Genomic DNA, 22,232 nt, shown 5'->3' on the forward strand with positions numbered 1-22,232 from the left:
GATGGAGGAGAGACAGCAGGTATGATGAGGCTTGATGGGTCAGAGAGAGAGACTTGCAGGTATGAGGAGACTTGGGTCAGAGAGAGCACACAGTGATGGAGGAGAGACTGCAGGTATGAGGAGGCTTGGTGGGTCAGAGAGAGCACACAAGGTGATGGAGGAGAGACTCTGCTTCTACTTCTGTACTAACTGTATTACACACTCTGCTTGTACTTCTGTACTAACTGTATTACACACTCTGCTTATACTTCTGTACTAACTATATTACACACTCTGCTTGTACTTCTGTACTAACTGTATTACACACTCTGCATCTACTTCTGTACTAACTATATTACACACTCTGCTTGTACTTCTGTACTAACTGTATTACACACTCTGCATCTACTTCTGTACTAACTATATTACACTCTGCTTGTACTTCTATACTAACTGTATTACACACTCTGCTTGTACTTCTGTACTAACTGTATTACACACTCTGCTTGTACTTCTGTACTAACTGTATTACACACTCTGCATCTACTTCTGTACTAACTGTATTACACACACTGCTTGTACTTCTGTACTAACTGTATTACACACACTCTGCTTGTACTTCTGTACTAACTATATTACACACTCTGCTTGTACTTCTGTACTAACTATATTACACACTCTGCTTGTACTTCTGTACTAACTGTATTACACACTCTGCTTGTACTTCTGTACTAACTGTATTACACACTCTGCTTGTACTTCTGTACTAACTGTATTACACACACTCTGCTTGTACTTCTGTACTAACTGTATTACACACTCTGCTTGTACTTCTGTACTAACTATTACACACTCTGCTTGTACTTCTGTACTAACTGTATTACACACTCTGCTTGTACTTCTGTACTAACTGTATTACACACTCTGCTTGTACTTCTGTACTAACTGTATTACACACTCTGCTTGTACTTCTGTACTAACTATATTACACTCTGCTTGTACTTCTGTACTAACTGTATTACACACTCTGCTTGTACTTCTGTACTAACTATATTACACTCTGCTTGTACTTCTGTACTAACTGTATTACACACTCTGCTTGTACTTCTGTACTAACTGTATTACACACTCTGCTTGTACTTCTGTACTAACTGTAATACACACTGCTTGTACTTCTGTACTAACTGTATTACACACTCTGCTTGTACTTCTAAACTAACTGTATTACACACTCTGCTTGTACTTCTGTACTAACTGTATTACACACTCTGCTTGTACTTCTGTACTAACTATAACACACTCTGCTTGTACTTCTGTACTAACTATAACACACTCTGCTTGTACTTCTGTACTAACTGTATAAAATACTCTGCTTGTACTTCTGTACTAACTGTATTACACACTCTGCTTGTACTTCTGTACTAACTATATTACACACTCTGCTTGTACTTCTGTACTAACTATTACACACTCTGCTTGTACTTCTGTACTAACTATATTACACACACTGCTTGTACTTCTGTACTAACTGTATTACACACTCTGCTTGTACTTCTGTACTAACTGTATTACACACTCTGCTTGTACTTCTGTACTAACTATTACACACTCTGCTTGTACTTCTGTACTAACTGTATTACACACACTCTGCTTGTACTTCTGTACTAACTGTATTACACACACTCTGCTTGTACTTCTGTACTAACTGTATTACACACACTCTGCTTGTACTTCTGTACTAACTATATTACACACACTGCTTGTACTTCTAAACTAACTATTACACACTCTGCTTGTACTTCTGTACTAACTGTATTACACACTCTGCTTGTACTTCTGTACTAACTATTACACTCTCTGCTTGTACTTCTGTACTAACTATTACACACTCTGCTTGTACTTCTGTACTAACTGTATTACACACTCTGCTTGTACTTCTGTACTAACTGTATTACACACTCTGCTTGTACTTCTGTACTAACTATATTACACACTCTGCTTGTACTTATGTACTAACTATATTACACACTCTGCTTGTACTTCTGTACTAACTGTATTACACACTCTGCTTGTACTTCTGTACTAACTGTATTACACACTCTGCTTGTACTTCTGTACTAACTGTATTACACACTCTGCTTCTACTTCTGTACTAACTGTATTACACACTCTGCTTTTACTTCTGTACTAACTGTATTACACACTCTGCATCTACTTCTGTACTAACTGTATTGCACACTCTGCTTTTACTTCTGTACTAACTGTATTACACACTCTGCTTGTACTTCTGTACTAACTATTACACACTCTGCTTGTACTTCTGTACTAACTGTATTACACACTCTGCTTGTACTTCTGTACTAACTATTACACACTCTGCTTTTACTTCTGTACTAACTATATTACACACACTCTGCTTGTACTTCTGTACTAACTGTATTACACACTCTGCTTGTAATTCTGTACTAACTATATTACACACTCTGCTTTTATTTCTGTACTAACTATATTACACACTCTGCTTGTACTTCTGTACTAACTGTATTACACACTCTGCTTGTACTTCTGTACTAACTATATTACACACTCTGCTTGTACTTCTGTACTAACTGTATTACACTCTCTGCTTGTACTTCTGTACTAACTGTATTACACACTCTGCTTGTACTTCTGTACTAACTGTATTACACACTCTGCTTGTACTTCTGTACTAACTATTACACACTCCGCTTGTACTTCTGTACTAACTATATTACACACTCTGCTTGTACTTCTGTACTAACTGTATTACACTCTCTGCTTGTACTTCTGTACTAACTATTACACACTCTGCTTTTACTTCTGTACTAACTATATTACACACTCTGCTTTTACTTCTGTACTAACTGTATTACACACTCTGCTTGTACTTCTGTACTAACAGTATTACACACTCTGCTTGTACTTCTGTACTAACTATATTACACTCTGCTTGTACTTCTGTACTAACTATTACACACTCTGCTTGTACTTCTGTACTAACTATATTACACTCTGCTTGTACTTCTGTACTAACTGTATTACACACTCTGCTTGTACTTCTGTACTAACTATATTACACTCTGCTTGTACTTCTGTACTAACTATTACACACTCTGCTTGTACTTCTGTACTAACTATATTACACTCTGCTTGTACTTCTGTACTAACTGTATTACACACTCTGCTTGTACTTCTGTACTAACTATATTACACTCTGCTTGTACTTCTGTACTAACTGTATTACACACTCTGCTTGTACTTCTGTACTAACTATATTACACTCTGCTTGTACTTCTGAACTAACTGTATTACACACTCTGCTTGTACTTCTGTACTAACTATATTACACTCTGCTTGTACTTCTGTACTAACTGTATTACACACTCTGCTTGTACTTCTGTACTAACTGTATTACACACTCTGCTTGTACTTCTGTACTAACTATATTACACTCTGCTTGTACTTCTGTACTAACTGTATTACACACTCTGCTTGTACTTCTGTACTAACTATATTACACTCTGCTTGTACTTCTGTACTAACTGTATTACACACTCTGCTTGTACTTCTGTACTAACTGTATTACACACTCTGCTTGTACTTCTGTACTAACTGTATTACACACTCTGCTTGTACTTCTGTACTAACCGTATTACACACTCTGCTTGTACTTCTGTACTAACTATATTACACACTCTGCTTGTACTTCTGTACTAACTGTATTACACACTCTGCTTGTACTTCTGTACTAACTGTATTACACACTCTGCATCTACTTCTGTACTAACTATATTACACTCTGCTTGTACTTCTGTACTAACTGTATTACACACTCTGCTTGTACTTCTGTACTAACTGTATTACACACTCTGCATCTACTTCTGTACTAACTGTATTACACACTCTGCTTGTACTTCTGTACTAACTATTACACACTCTGCTTGTACTTCTGTACTAACTATATTACACACTCTGCTTGTACTTCTGTACTAACTATATTACACACTCTGCTTGTACTTCTGTACTAACTATATTACACACTCTGCTTGTACTTCTGTACTAACTATTACACACTCTGCTTGTACTTCTGTACTAACTATATTACACACTCTGCTTGTACTTCTGTACTAACTATTACACACTCTGCCTTGTACTTCTGTACTAACTATATTACACACACACTCTGCTTGTACTTCTGTACTAACTGTATTACACACTCTGCTTGTACTTCTGTACTAACTGTATTACACACACTGGGTCTGATTCAGAGCCGCTCGTAAGCGGCCGCTCATTCGCTCTGAGCGATGTTCGCACAACTGCGCATGCGTATGGGTCGTAATGCACATGCACCAACCAGTCATTGCGGTCGAAAATCGTGCGCTCGTAAAACAGTGAGGGGCTACTAATTTGCATGACAGAATGAGGCGTTTCTGGGTGGTAACAGGGGAAGGTGCTTGAAAACGGGAAAGTGGAGATCCGAATGCAGGCGTGCCTAACGGTCAAAACGTTGTTTTACGGGAGTGCATAATTAGTAAAGCCGCGTCATCGACCACGTCACTTGGTTGTCTTTTAGCCTGAAATGCTCGCAGTGAGAGCGGGAAGTAAATCCTACCACAAGCACTGCGAGCAGTTCAGACGCCTTTCGATGCTCCCGATTAATCTAATATATACAGGAGATGATGTATGATGCGAACGGCAAAGGGGCGTCTTTACAAAATAGCGAGCGCATTTTTCAGACGCTCGCTCAGACATAGAGGCATCAACAGACCGCAAAGAGCGAGCGCAAAATTTAAATATCTGGCCCCTTCTTCAGAACGACCGTCCGCAAATAGCGTCCGGCTCTGAATCAGGCCCTCTGCTTGTACTTCTGTACTAACTGTATTACACACTCTGCTTGTACTTCTGTACTAACTGTATTACACACTCTGCATCTACTTCTGTACTAACTGTATTACACACTCTGCTTGTACTTCTGTACTAACTATTACACACTCTGCTTGTACTTCTGTACTAACTGTATTACACACTCCGCTTGTACTTCTGTACTAACTGTATTACACACTCCGCTTGTACTTCTGTACTAACTGTATTACACACTCCGCTTGTACTTCTGTACTAACTGTATTACACACTCCGCTTGTACTTCTGTACTAACTGTATTACACACTCTGCTTGTACTTCTGTACTAACTGTATTACACACTCTGCTTGTACTTCTGTACTAACTGTATTACACACACTCTGCTTGTACTTCTGTACTAACTGTATTACACACTCTGCTTGTACTTCTGTACTAACTGTATTACACACTCCGCTTGTACTTCTGTACTAACTGTATTACACACTCCGCTTGTACTTCTGTACTAACTGTATTACACACTCTGCTTGTACTTCTGTACTAACTATATTACACACTCTGCTTGTACTTCTGTACTAACTGTATTACACACTCCGCTTGTACTTCTGTACTAACTGTATTACACACACTCTGCTTGTACTTCTGTACTAACTGTATTACACACACTCTGCTTGTACTTCTGTACTAACTGTATTACACACACTCTGCTTGTACTTCTGTACTAACTATTACACACTCTGCTTGTACTTCTGTACTAACTATATTACACACTCTGCTTGTACTTCTGTACTAACTATATTACACACTCTGCTTGTACTTCTGTACTAACTATATTACACACTCTGCTTGTACTTCTGTACTAACTATATTACACTCTGCTTGTACTTCTGTACTAACTGTATTACACACTCTGCTTGTACTTCTGTACTAACTGTATTACACACTCTGCTTGTACTTCTGTACTAACCGTATTACACACTCTGCTTGTACTTCTGTACTAACTATATTACTCACACTCTGCTTGTACTTCTGTACTAACCGTATTACACACTCTGCTTGTACTTCTGTACTAACTTTATTACACACTCTGCTTCTACTTCTGTACTAACTGTATTACACACTCTGCTTGTACTTCTGTACTAACTATTACACACTCTGCTTGTACTTCTGTACTAACTATATTACACACTCTGCTTGTACTTCTGTACTAACTATATTATACACTCTGCTTGTACTTCTGTACTAACTATATTACACACTCTGCTTGTACTTCTGTACTAACTATTACACACTCTGCTTGTACTTCTGTACTATCTATATTACACACACACTCTGCTTGTACTTCTGTACTAACTGTATTACACACACTCTGCTTGTACTTCTGTACTAACTGTATTACACACTCTGCTTGTACTTCTGTACTAACTGTATTACACACACTGGGTCTGATTCAGAGCCGCTCGTAAGCGGCCGCTCATTCGCTCTGAGCGATGTTCGCACAACTGCGTATGCGTATGGGTCGTAATGCGCATGCACCAACCAGTCATTGCGGTCGAAAATCGTGCGCTCGTAAAACAGTGAGGGGCTACTAATTTGCATGACAGAATGAGGCGTTTCTGGGTGGTAACAGGGGAAGGTGCTTGAAAACGGGAAAGTGGAGATCCGAATGCAGGCGTGCCTAACGGTCAAAACGCTGTTTTACGGGAGTGCATGATTAGTAAAGCCGCGTCATCGACCACGTCACTTGGTTGTCTTTTAGCCTGAACTGCTCGCAGTGAGAGCGGGAAGTAAATCCTACCACAAGCACTGCGAGCAGTTCAGACGCCTTTCGATGCTCCCGATTAATCTAATATATACAGGAGATGATGTATGATGCGAACGGCAAAGGGGCGTCTTTACAAAACAGCGAGCGCATTTTTCAGACGCTCGCTCAGACATAGAGGCGTCAACAGACCGCAAAGAGCGAGCGCTCAATTTAAATAACTGGCCCCATCTTCAGAACGACCGTCCGCAAATAGCGTCCGGCTCCGAATCAGGCCCTCTGCTTGTACTTCTGTACTAACTGTATTACACACTCTGCTTATACTTCTGTACTAACTGTATTACACACTCTCTGCTTATACTTCTGTACTAACTATATTACACAGTCTGCTTGTACTTCTGTACTAACTGTATTACACACACTCTGCTTGTACTTCTGTACTAACTGTATTACACACTCTGCTTGTACTTCTGTACTAACTATATTACACACTCTGCATCTACTTCTGTACTAACTGTATTACACACACTCTGCTTGTACTTCTGTACTAACTATATTACACACTCTGCTTGTACTTCTGTACTAACTGTATTACACACTCTGCTTATACTTCTGTACTAACTGTATTACACACTCTGCATCTACTTCTGTACTAACTGTATTACACACTCTGCATCTACTTCTGTACTAACTGTATTACACACTCTGCATCTACTTCTGTACTAACTGTATTACACACACTGCTTGTACTTCTGTACTAATTGTATTACACACTCTGCTTGTACTTCTGTACTAACTGTATTACACACTCTGCTTGTACTTCTGTACTAACTGTATTACACACTCTGCTTGTACTTCTGTACTAACTGTATTACACACTCTGCTTGTACTTCTGTACTAACTATATTACACACTCTGCTTATACTTCTGAACTAACTGTATTACACACTCTGCTTGTACTTCTGTACTAACTATTACACACTCTGCTTGTACTTCTGTACTAACTATTACACACTCTGCTTGTACTTCTGTACTAACTATATTACACACACTGCTTGTACTTCTGTACTAACTGTATTACACACTCTGCTTGTACTTCTGTACTAACTATTACACACTCTGCTTGTACTTCTGTACTAACTATTACACACTCCGCTTGTACTTCTGTACTAACTGTATTACACACTCTGCTTGTACTTCTGTACTAACTGTATTACACACTCTGCATCTACTTCTGTACTAACTGTATTACACACACTGCTTGTACTTCTGTACTAACTGTATTACACACTCTGCTTGTACTTCTGTACTAACTGTATTACACACACACTCTGCTTGCACTTCTGTACTAACTGTATTACACACTCTGCTTGTACTTCTGTACTAACTGTATTACACACTCTGCTTATACTTCTGTACTAACTGTATTACACACTCTGCTTGTACTTCTGTACTAACTGTATTACACACTCTGCTTATACTTCTGTACTAACTGTATTACACACTCTGCTTATACTTCTGTACTAACTGTATTACACACTCTGCTTATACTTCTGTACTAACTGTATTACACACTCTGCATCTACTTCTGTACTAACTGTATTACACACACTGCTTGTACTTCTGTACTAACTGTATTACACACTCTGCTTGTACTTCTGTACTAACTGTATTACACACACACTCTGCTTGTACTTCTGTACTAACTGTATTACACACTCTGCTTGTACTTCTGTACTAACTGTATTACACACTCTGCTTGTACTTCTGTACTAACTGTATTACACACTCTGCTTGTACTTCTGTACTAACTGTATTACACACTCTGCTTATACTTCTGTACTAACTGTATTACACACTCTGCTTATACTTCTGTACTAACTGTATTACACACTCTGCATCTACTTCTGTACTAACTGTATTACACACACTGCTTGTACTTCTGTACTAACTGTATTACACACTCTGCTTGTACTTCTGTACTAACTGTATTACACACACACTCTGCTTGTACTTCTGTACTAACTGTATTACACACTCTGCTTGTACTTCTGTACTAACTATTACACACTCCGCTTGTACTTCTGTACTAACTGTATTACACACTCTGCTTGTACTTCTGTACTAACTGTATTACACACTCCGCTTGTACTTCTGTACTAACTGTATTACACACTCCGCTTGTACTTCTGTACTAACTGTATTACACACTCCGCTTGTACTTCTGTACTAACTATATTACACACTCTGCTTGTACTTCTGTACTATTACACACTCTGCTTGTACCTCTGTACTAACTGTATTACACACTCTGCTTGTACTTCTGTACTAACTGTATTACACACTCTGCTTGTACTTCTGTACTAACTGTATAACACACTCTGCTTGTACTTCTGTACTAACTATTACACACTCTGCTTGTACTTCTGTACTATCTATATTACAAACTCTGCTTGTACTTCTGTACTAACTATATTACACACACTGCTTGTACTTCTGTACTAACTATATTACACACTCTGCTTGTACTTCTGTACTAACTATTACACACTCTGCTTGTACTTCTGTACTAACTGTATTACACACACTCTGCTTGTACTTCTGTACTAACTATATTACACACTCTGCTTGTACTTCTGTACTAACTATATTACACACACTGCTTGCACATCTGTACTAACTGTATTACACACTCTGCTTGTACTTCTGTAGTAACTATATTACACACTCTGCATCTACTTCTGTACTAACTGAATTACACACTCTGCTTGTACTTCTGTACTAACTGTATTACACACACTCTGCTTGTACTTCTGTACTAACTGTATTACACACTCTGCTTGTACTTCTGTACTAACTGTATTACACACACTCTGCTTGTACTTCTGTACTAACTGTATTACACACTCTGCTTGTACTTCTGTACTAACTGTATTACACACTCTGCTTGTACTTTTGTACTAACTATATTACACACTCTGCTTGTACTTCTGTACTAACTGTATTACACACACTGGGTCTGAATCAGAGCCGCTCGTAAGCGGCCGCTCATTCGCTCTGAGCGATGTTCGCACAACTGCGCATGCGTATGGGTCGTAATGCGCATGCACCAACCAGTCATTGCGGTCGGAAATCGTGCGCTCGTAAAACAGTGAGGGGCTGCTAATTTGCATGCTGTTTTACGGGAGTGCATAATTAGTAAAGCCGCGTCATCGACCACGTCACTTGGTTGTCTTTTAGCCTAAACTGCTCTCAGTGAGAGCGGGAAGTAAATCCTACCACAAGCACTGCGAGCAGTTCAGACGACTTTCGATGCTCCCGATTAATCTAATATATATAGGAGATGATGTATGATGCGAACGGCAAAGGGGCGTCTTTACAAAATAGCGAGCGCATTTTTAAGACGCTCGCTCAGACATAGAGGCGTCAACAGACCGCAAAGAGCGAGCGCTCAATTTAAATATCTGGCCCCTTCTTCAGAACGACCGTCCGCAAATAGCGTCCGGCTCCGAATCAGGCCCTCTGCTTGTACTTCTTGTACTTCTGTACTAACTATTACACAGTCTGCTTGTACTTCTGTACTAACTGTATTACACACTCTGCTTGTACTTCTGTACTAACTGTATTACACACTCTGCTTATACTTCTGTACTAACTGTATTACACACTCTGCATCTACTTCTGTACTAACTGTATTACACACTCTGCATCTACTTCTGTACTAACTGTATTACACACTCTGCTTGTACTTCTGTACAAACTGTATTAAACACACTCTGCTTGTACTTCTGTACTAACTATATTATACACTCTGCTTATACTTCTGTACTAACTATATTACACACTCTGCATCTACTTCTGTACAAACTGTATTACACACTCTGCTTATACTTCTGTACTAACTATATTACACACTCTGCTTATACTTCTGTACTAACTATATTACACACTCTGCTTGTACTTCTGTACTAACTGTATTACACACACTGCTTGTACTTCTGTACTAACTATATTATACACTCTGCTTGTACTTCTGTACAAACTGTATTACACACTCTGCTTATACTTCTGTACTAACTATATTACACACTCTGCTTGTACTTCTGTACTAACTATATTACACACTCTGCTTGTACTTCTGTACTAACTGTATTACACACTCTGCTTGTACTTCTGTACTAACTGTATTACACACTCTGCTTGTACTTCTGTACTAACTGTATTACACACTCTGCTTCTACTTCTGTACTAACTATATTACACACTCTGCTTGTACTTCTGTACTAACTGTATTACACACTCTGCTTGTACTTCTGTACTAACTGTATTACACACTCTGCTTGTACTTCTGTACTAACTGTATTACACACACTGCTTGTACTTCTGTACTAACTATATTAAACACTCTGCTTATACTTCTGTACTAACTGTATTACACACTCTGCTTGTACTTCTGTACTAACTGTATTACACACTCTGCTTGTACTTCTGTACTAACTGTATTACACACTCTGCATCTACTTCTGTACTAACTGTATTACACACTCTGCATCTACTTCTGTACTAACTGTATTACACACTCTGCTTGTACTTCTGTATTAACTGTATTACACACTCTGCTTGTACTTCTGTACTAACTGTATTACACACTCTGCTTGTACTTCTGTACTATTACACACACTGCTTGTACTTCTGTACTAACTATATTACACACTCTGCTTGTACTTCTGTACTAACTATATTACACACTCTGCTTCTACTTCTGTACTAACTGTATTACACACAGTCTGCTTGTATTTCTGTACTAACTGTATTACACACTCTGCTTGTATTTCTGTACTAACTATATTACACACTCTGCTTGTACTTCTGTACTAACTATTACACACTCTGCTTGTACTTCTGTACTAACTGTATTACACACTCTGCTTGTATTTCTGTACTAACTATATTACACACTCTGCTTGTATTTCTGTACTAACTATATTACACACTCTGCTTGTACTTCTGTACTAACTATTACACACTCTGCTTGTACTTCTGTACTAACTGTATTACACACTCTGCTTGTACTTCTGTACTATTACACACACTGCTTGTACTTCTGTACTAACTGTATTAAACACACTCTGCTTGTACTTCTGTACTAACTGTATTACACACACTCTGCTTGTACTTCTGTACTAACTGTATTACACACACTCTGCTTGTACTTCTGTACTAACTGTATTAAACACACTCTGCTTGTACTTCTGTACTAACTGTATTAAACACACTCTGCTTGTACTTCTGTACTAACTGTATTAAACACACTCTGCTTGTACTTCTGTACAAACTGTATTAAACACACTCTGCTTGTACTTCTGTACTAACTATATTATACACTCTGCTTATACTTCTGTACTAACTATATTACACACTCTGCTTATACTTCTGTACTAACTGTATTACACACTCTGCTTGTACTTCTGTACTAACTATATTACACACTCTGCTTATACTTCTGTACTAACTATATTACACACTCTGCTTGTACTTCTGTACTAACTGTATTACACACACTGCTTGTACTTCTGTACTAACTATATTATACACACTCTGCTTGTACTTCTGTACTAACTGTATTACACACACTGCATCTACTTCTGTACTAACTGTATTACACACTCTGCTTATACTTCTGTACTAACTGTATTACACACTCTGCTTGTACTTCTGTACTAACTGTATTACACACTCTGCATCTACTTCTGTACTAACTGTATTACACACTCTGCATCTACTTCTGTACTAACTGTATTACACACTCTGCTTCTACTTCTGTACTAACTGTATTACACACTCTGCATCTACTTCTGTACTAACTGTATTACACACTCTGCATCTACTTCTGTACTAACTGTATTACACACTCTGCTTGTACTTCTGTACTAACTGTATTACACACTCTGCATCTACTTCTGTACTAACTGTATTACACACTCTGCATCTACTTCTGTACTAACTGTATTACACACTCTGCTTCTACTTCTGTACTAACTGTATTACACACTCTGCATCTACTTCTGGACTAACTGTATTACACACTCTGCATCTACTTCTGTACTAACTGTATTACACACTCTGCATCTACTTCTGTACTAACTGTATTACACACTCTGCTTCTACTTCTGTACTAACTGTATTACACACTCTGCTTCTACTTCTGTACTAACTGTATTACACACTCTGCATCTACTTCTGTACTAACTGTATTACACACTCTGCTTCTACTTCTGTACTAACTGTATTACACACTCTGCATCTACTTCTGGACTAACTGTATTACACACACTGCTTGTACTTCTGTACTAACTGTATTACACACTCTGCTTGTACTTCTGTACTAACTGTATTACACACTCTGCTTCTACTTCTGTACTAACTGTATTACACACTCTGCTTGTACTTCTGTATTAACTGTATTACACACTCTGCTTGTACTTCTGTACTAACTATATTACACACTCTGCTTGTACTTCTGTACTAACTGTATTACACACTCTGCTTCTACTTCTGTACTAACTGTATTACACACAGTCTGCTTGTATTTCTGTACTAACTGTATTACACACTCTGCTTCTACTTCTGTACTAACTGTATTACACACAGTCTGCTTGTATTTCTGTACTAACTGTATTACACACTCTGCTTGTATTTCTGTACTAACTATATTACACACTCTGCTTGTACTTCTGTACTAACTATTACACACTCTGCTTGTACTTCTGTACTAACTGTATTACACACTCTGCTTGTATTTCTGTACTAACTATATTACACACTCTGCTTGTATTTCTGTACTAACTATATTACACACTCTGCTTGTACTTCTGTACTAACTATTACACACTCTGCTTGTACTTCTGTACTAACTGTATTACACACTCTGCTTGTACTTCTGTACTATTACACACACTGCTTGTACTTCTGTACTAACTATTACACACTCTGCTTCTACTTCTGTACTAACTGTATTACACACTCTGCTTGTACTTCTGTACTAACTGTATTACACACTCTGCTTGTACTTCTGTATTAACTGTATTACACACTCTGCTTGTACTTCTGTACTAACTGTATTACACACTCTGCTTGTACTTCTGTACTAACTGTATTACACACTCCGCTTGTACTTCTGTACTAACTGTATTACACACTCCGCTTGTACTTCTGTACTAACTGTATTACACACTCTGCTTGTACTTCTGTACTAACTGTATTACACACTCTGCTTGTACTTCTGTACTAACTATATTACACACTCTGCTTGTACTTCTGTACTAACTGTATTACACACTCTGCTTGTACTTCTGTACTAACTGTATTACACACTCTGCTTGTACTTCTGTACTAACTATATTACACACTCTGCTTATACTTCTGTACTAACTGTATTACACACTCTGCTTGTACTTCTGTACTAACTGTATTACACACTCTGCTTATACTTCTGTACTAACTGTATTACACACTCTGCTTGTACTTCTGTACTAACTGTATTACACACTCTGCTTCTACTTCTGTACTAACTATATTACACACTCTGCTTATACTTCTGTACTAACTGTATTACACACTCTGCTTGTACTTCTGTACTAACTGTATTACACACTCTGCTTCTACTTCTGTACTAACTGTATTACACACTCTGCTTGTACTTCTCTACTAACTGTATAACACACTCTGCTTGTACGTCTGTACTATTACACACTCTGCTTGTACTTCTGTACTAACTGTATTACACACTGCTTGTACTTCTGTACTAACTGTATTACACACTCTGCTTGTACTTCTGTACTAACTATATTACATACTCTGCTTCTACTTCTGTACTAACTGTATTACACACTCTGCTTGTACTTCTGTACTAACTATATTACACACTCTGCTTGTACTTCTGTACTAACTATTACACACTCTGCTTGTACTTCTGTACTTACTATATTACACACTCTGCTTGTACTTCTGTACTAACTGTATTACACACTCTGCTTGTACTTCTGTACTAACTGTATTACACACACTCTGCTTGTACTTCTGTACTAACTGTATTACACACTCTGCTTCTACTTCTGTACTAACTGTATTACACACTCTGCTAGTACTTCTGTATTAACTATATTACACACTCTGCTTGTACTTCTGTACTAACTGTATTACACACTCTGCTTGTACTTCTGTATTAACTATATTACACACACTGCTTGTACTTCTGTATTAACTATATTACACACTGCTTGTACTTCTGTACTAACTGTATTACACACTCTGCTTGTACTTCTGTACTAACTATTACACACTCTGCTTGTACTTCTGTACTAACTGTATTACACACTCTGCTTGTACTTCTGTACTAACCGTATTACACACTCTGCTTGTACTTCTGTATTAACTATATTACACACTCTGCTTGTACTTTTGTACTAACTATTACACACTCTGCTTGTACTTCTGTATTAACTGTATTACACACTCTGCTTGTACTTCTGTACTAACTGTATTACACACTCTGCTTGTACTTCTGTACTAACTGTATTACACACACTCTGCTTGTACTTCTGTACTATTACACACTCTGCTTGTACTTCTGTACTAACTGTATTACACACTGCTTGTACTTCTGTACTAACTGTATTACACACTCTGCTTGTACTTCTGTACTAACTATATTACATACTCTGCTTCTACTTCTGTACTAACTATATTACACACTCTGCTTGTACTTCTGTACTAACTATTACACACTCTGCTTGTACTTCTGTACTTACTATATTACACACTCTGCTTGTACTTCTGTACTAACTGTATTACACACTCTGCTTGTACTTCTGTACTAACTGTATTACACACTCTGCATCTACTTCTGTACTAACTGTATTACACACTCTGCTTGTACTTCTGTACTAACTATTACACACTCTGCTTGTACTTCTGTACTAACTGTATTACACACTCTGCTTGTACTTCTGTACTAACTGTATTACACACTCTGCTTGTACTTCTGTACTAACTGTATTACACACTCTGCTTGTACTTCTGTACTAACTGTATTACACACTCTGCTTGTACTTCTGTACTAACTATTACACACTCTGCTTGTACTTCTGTACTAACTGTATTACACACTCTGCTTGTACTTCTGTACTAACTGTATTACACACTCTGCTTGTACTTCTGTACTAACTGTATTACACACTCTGCTTGTACTTCTGTACTAACTATATTACACACACTCTGCTTGTACTTCTGTACTAACTATTACACTCTCTGCTTGTACTTCTGTACTAACTGTATTACACACTGCTTGTACTTCTGTACTAACTATATTACACACACTCTGCTTGTACTTCTGTACTAACTGTATTACACACTCTGCTTGTACTTCTGTACTAACTGTATTACACACTCTGCTTGTACTTCTGTACTAACTATATTACACACACTCTGCTTGTACTTCTGTACTAACTGTATTACACACTCTGCTTGTACTTCTGTACTAACTGTATTACACACACTCTGCTTGTACTTCTGTACTAACTGTATTACACATTCTGCTTGTACTTCTGTACTAACTATATTACACACACTCTGCTTGTACTTCTGTACTAACTGTATTACACACTGCTTGTACTTCTGTACTAACTGTATTACACACTCTGCTTGTACTTCTGTACTAACTATATTACACACTCTGCTTGTACTTCTGTACTAACTGTATTACACACTCTGCTTGTACTTCTGTACTAACTATATTACACACTCTGCTTGTACTTCTGTACTAACTGTATTACACTCTCTGCTTGTACTTCTGTACTAACTGTATTACACACACTCTGCTTGTACTTCTGTACTAACTGTATTACACACTCTGCTTGTACTTCTGTACTAACTGTATTACACTCTCTGCTTGTACTTCTGTACTAACTGTATTACACACACTCTGCTTGTACTTCTGTACTAACTGTATTACACATTCTGCTTGTACTTCTGTACTAACTGTATTACACACTGCTTGTACTTCTGTACTAACTGTATTACACACTCTGCTTGTACTTCTGTACTAACTATATTACACACTCTGCTTGTACTTCTGTACTAACTGTATTACACACTCTGCTTCTACTTCTGTACTAATTGTATTACACACTCTGCTTGTACTTCTGTACTAACTGTATTACACACTCTGCTTGTACTTCTGTACTAACTGTATTACACACTCTGCTTGTACTTCTGTACTAACTATATTACACACTCTTTTTATACACACACTGTTTGTAATTAAAATACACTTTCTTTCCTATTTATGACAATGGACACTGCTTCACACACTTCCATACGGACGACAGCTATCTCTGATATAAGCTCCTACAAAACGATGATACACACAAAGCATAAACTAATATAATTATATAAATACAAATGGAGTTTAGAAACTAGATCATACGAATTACCCCATTTCTCTGTGCTCGTCTCTGAATCCTGATGTAAAAGATGGATGTCATTTAATCTCTGATGCTTTCGTTTTCCTTCACCAAACCCACCAGTGGTGATAATGACTTGAGAAGAAGCTGCGCAGGAACGGTGACCAAATCTACGTAAACCATGTACAGATGGCGACAAAGGGTTCACATGAAGATAGCCACAAGTAGCCAGAGGGGGAAACACAGGAATATCTATAAAATTAGATAATGCAGAGAAAAGCACTGTCATGTTATAGAGAAAAAGATACAGTACAGCTAGTGACCAGACACCGGTGCCCCACGTACAGCTAGTGACCAGACACCGGTGCCCCACGTACAGCTAGTGACCAGACACCGGTGCCCCACGTACAGCTAGTGACCAGACACCGGTGCCCCACGTACAGCTAGTGACCAGACACCGGTGCCCCACGTACAGCTAGTGACCAGACACCGGTGCCCCACGTACAGCTAGTGACCAGACACTGGTGCCCCACGTACAGCTAGTGACCAGACACTGGTGCCCCACGTACAGCTAGTGACCAGACACTGGTGCCCCACGTAAGACTAGTGACCAGACACTGGTGCCCCACGTACAGCTAGTGACCAGACACTGGTGCCCCACGTACAGCTAGTGACCAGACACCGGTGCCCCACGTACAGCTAGTGACCAGACACCGGTGCCCCGCGTACAGCTAGTGACCAGACACTGGTGCCCCACGTACAGCTAGTGACCAGACACTGGTGCCCCACGTACAGCTAGTGACCAGACACTGGTGCCCCACGTACAGCTAGTGACCACACACTGGTGCCCCACGTACAGCTAGTGACCACACACTGGTGCCCCACGTACAGCTAGTGACCAGACACTGGTGCCCCACCTACAGCTAGTGACCAGACACTGGTGCCCAACATACAGCTAGTGACCAGATACTGCTGCCCCAGTTACAGCTAGTGACAAGACACTGGTGCCCCACATACAGCTAGTGACCAGACACTGGTGCAAAACATACAGCTAGTGACCAGACACTGGTGCCCCACTTGCAGCTAGTGACCAGATACTGGTGTCCCACATAAAGCTAGTGACCAGATACTGGTGTCCCACATAAAGCTAGTGACCAGACACTGGTGCCCCACTTACAGCTAGTGACCAGACACTGGTGCCCCACTTACAGCTAGTGACCAGACACTGGTGTCCCACATAAAGCTAGTGACCAGACACTGGTGTCCCACTTACAGCTAGTGACCAGACACTGGTTCCCCACTTACAGCTAGTGACCAGACACTGGTGCCCAACATACAGCTAATCACCAGAAACTGGTGCCCCACATACAGTTAGTGGCCAGTAACTGGTGCCCCGCGTACAGCTAGTGACAAGACACTGGTGCCCCACATACAGCTAGTGACAAGACAATGGTGCCACACATACTGTACAGCTGGTGGCACACCTACAGCTAGTAAGTAGGACAATGGTGATCACACATACAGCTAGTAAGTAGGACAGTGATGATCACACATACAGCTAGTAAGTAGGACAGTGGTGATCACACATACAGATAGTAAGTAGGACAGTGATGATCACACATACAGCTAGTAATTAGGAGAGTGGTGATCACACATACAGCTAGTAAGTAGGAGAGTGGTGATCACACATACAGCTAGTAAGTAGGACAGTGGTGATCACACATACAGCTAGTAAGTAGGACAGTGGTGATCACACATACAGATAGTAACAGACAGTGGTGATCACACATACAGCTAGTAAGTAGGAGAGTGATGATCACACATACAGCTAGTAAGTAGGACAGTGCTGATCACACATACAGCTAGTAAGTAGGACAGTGATGATCACACATACAGCTAGTAAGTAGGACAGTGGAGATCACACATACAGCTAGTAAGTAGGACAGTGATGATCATACATACAGCTAGTAAGTAGGACAGTGGTGATCACACATACAGCTAGTAAGTAGGACAGTGATGATCACACATACAGCTAGTAAGTAGGACAGTGGTGATCACACATACAGCTAGTAAGTAGGAGAGTGATGATCACACATACAGCTAGTAAGTAGGACAGTGCTGATCATACATACAGCTAGTAAGTAGGACAGTGGTGATCACACATACAGCTAGTAAGTAGGACAGTGGAGATCACACATACAGCTAGTAAGTAGGACAGTGATGATCACACATACAGCTAGTAAGTAGGAGAGTGGTGATCACACATACAGCTAGTAAGTAGGAGAGTGATGATCACACATACAGCTAGTAAGTAGGAGAGTGGTGATCACACATACAGTTAGTAAGTAGGAGAGTGGTGATCACACATACAGTTAGTAAGTAGGACAGTGATGATCACACATACAGCTAGTAAGTAGGACAGTGGTGATCACACATACAGCCAGTAAGTAGGAGAGTGGTGATCACACATACAGCTAGTAAGTAGGAGAGTGGTGATCACACATACAGTTAGTAAGTAGGAGAGTGGTGATCACACATACAGTTAGTAAGTAGGATACTGATGATCACACATACAGCTAGTAAGTAGGAGAGTGGTGATCACACATACAGCTAGTGAGTAGGAGAGTGGTGATCACACATACAGCTAGTAAGTAGGACAGTGGTGATCACACATACAGCTAGTAAGTAGGACAGTGGAGATCACACATACAGCTAGTAAGTAGGAGAGTGGTGATCACACATACAGTTAGTAAGTAGGACAGTGGTGATCACACATACAGCTAGTAAGTAGGAGAGTGATGATCACACATACAGCTAGTAAGTAGGACAGTGCTGATCATACATACAGCTAGTAAGTAGGACAGTGGAGATCACACATACAGCTAGTAAGTAGGAGAGTGGTGATCACACATACAGCTAGTAAGTAGGAGAGTGGTGATCACACATACAGCTAGTAAGTAGGAGAGTGGAGATCACATATACAGCTAGTGATTAGGACAGTGGTGATCACACATATAGATAGTATATAGGACAGTGGTGATCACACATACAGCTAGTAAGTAGGAGAGTGGTGATCACACATACAGCTAGTAATTAGGAGAGTGGTGATCACACATACAGCTAGTAAGTAGGAGAGTGGTGATCACACATACAGCTAGTAAGTAGGACAGTGGTGATCACACATACAGCTAGTAAGTAGGACAGTGGTGATCACACATACAGATAGTAACAGACAGTGGTGATCACACATACAGCTAGTAAGTAGGAGAGTGGTGATCACACATACAGCTAGTAAGTAGGAGAGTGGTGATCACACATACAGCTAGTAAGTAGGAGAGTGATGATCACACATACAGCTAGTAAGTAGGACAGTGGTGATCACACATACAGCTAGTAAGTAGGACAGTGATGATCACACATACAGCTAGTAAGTAGGAGAGTGATGATCACACATACAGCTAGTAAGTAGGAGAGTGGTGATCACACATACAGTTAGTAAGTAGGAGAGTGGTGATCACACATACAGATAGTAAGTAGGAGAGTGGTGATCACACATACAGTTAGTAAGTAGGATACTGATGATCACACATACAGCTAGTAAGTAGGAGAGTGGTGATCACACATACAGCTAGTAAGTAGGATACTGATGATCACACATACAGCTAGTAAGTAGGAGAGTGGTGATCACACATACAGCTAGTAAGTAGGACAGTGGTGATCACACATACAGCTAGTAAGTAGGACAGTGGTGATCACACATACAGCTAGTAAGTAGGACAGTGCTGATCATACATACAGCTAGTAAGTAGGACAGTGGTGATCACACATACAGCTAGTAAGTAGGACAGTGGAGATCACACATACAGCTAGTAAGTAGGAGAGTGGTGATCACACATACAGCTAGTAAGTAGGACAGTGGTGATCACACATACAGCTAGTAAGTAGGAGAGTGGAGATCACATATACAGCTAGTGATTAGGACAGTGGTGATCACACATATAGATAGTATATAGGACAGTGGTGATCACACATACAGCTAGTAAGTAGGACAGTGGTGATCACACATACAGCTAGTAAGTAGGACAGTGGTGATCACACATACAGCTAGTAAGTAGGAGAGTGATGATCACACATACAGCTAGTAAGTAGGAGAGTGGTGATCACACATACAGCTAGTAAGTAGGACAGTGGTGATCACACATATAGCTAGTAAGTAGGACAGTGATGATCACACATACAGCTAGTAAGTAGGAGAGTGGTGATCACACATACAGCTAGTAAGTAGGACAGTGGTGATCACACATACAGCTAGTAAGTAGGACAGTGGTGATCACACATACAGCTAGTAAGTAGGAGAGTGGAGATCACATATACAGCTAGTGATTAGGACAGTGGTGATCACACATATAGATAGTATATAGGACAGTGGTGATCACACATACAGCTAGTAAGTAGGACAGTGGTGATCACACATACAGCTAGTAAGTAGGACAGTGGTGATCACACATACAGCTAGTAAGTAGGAGAGTGATGATCACACATACAGCTAGTAAGTAGGAGAGTGGTGATCACACATACAGCTAGTAAGTAGGACAGTGGTGATCACACATATAGCTAGTAAGTAGGACAGTGATGATCACACATACAGCTAGTAAGTAGGAGAGTGGTGATCACACATACAGCTAGTAAGTAGGACAGTGATGATCATACATACAGCTAGTAAGTAGGACAGTGGTGATCACACATACAGCTAGTAAGTAGGAAAGTGGTGATCACACATACAGCTAGTAAGTAGGAGAGTGGTGATCACACATACAGCTAGTAAGTAGGAGAGTGGTGATCACACATACAGCTAGTAAGTAGGAGAGTGGTGATCACACATACAGCTAGTAAGTAGGAGAGTGGTGATCACACATACAGCTAGTAAGTAGGACAGTGGTGATCACACATACAGCTAGTAAGTAGGAGAGTGGTGATCACACATACAGCTAGTAAGTAGGATACTGATGATCACACATACAGCTAGTAAGTAGGAGAGTGGTGATCACACATACAGCTAGTAAGTAGGACAGTGGTGATCACACATACAGCTAGTAAGTAGGATACTGATGATCACACATACAGCTAGTAAGTAGGACAGTGGTGATCAC

The 22,232-nt window shown here is 39.6% G+C and overlaps 1 protein-coding gene across 2 annotated transcripts in view; it reads right to left on the reverse strand.

Moving 5' to 3' along the window:
• LOC148474224 (tRNA wybutosine-synthesizing protein 4-like) overlaps window positions 1-22,232 on the reverse strand; it is a 289,412-nt gene that overhangs the window by 93,586 nt on the left and 173,594 nt on the right. For both annotated transcript variants that reach the window (XR_015872909.1, XM_088458915.1), the window contains exon 10: window positions 17,113-17,334. Coding sequence is in view for 1 of the 2 variants with exons in the window: in XM_088458915.1 (XP_088315041.1) it covers window positions 17,113-17,334 (222 nt within the window). In the remaining variant the exon portion in view is untranslated. The remainder of the gene's footprint in view (window positions 1-17,112; window positions 17,335-22,232) is intronic.

The sequence above is a fragment of the Taudactylus pleione genome, unplaced genomic scaffold (genome assembly GCF_031769625.1).
Source record: "Taudactylus pleione unplaced genomic scaffold, aTauple2 ptg000867l, whole genome shotgun sequence".
Lineage (NCBI taxonomy): Eukaryota > Metazoa > Chordata > Amphibia > Anura > Myobatrachidae > Taudactylus > Taudactylus pleione.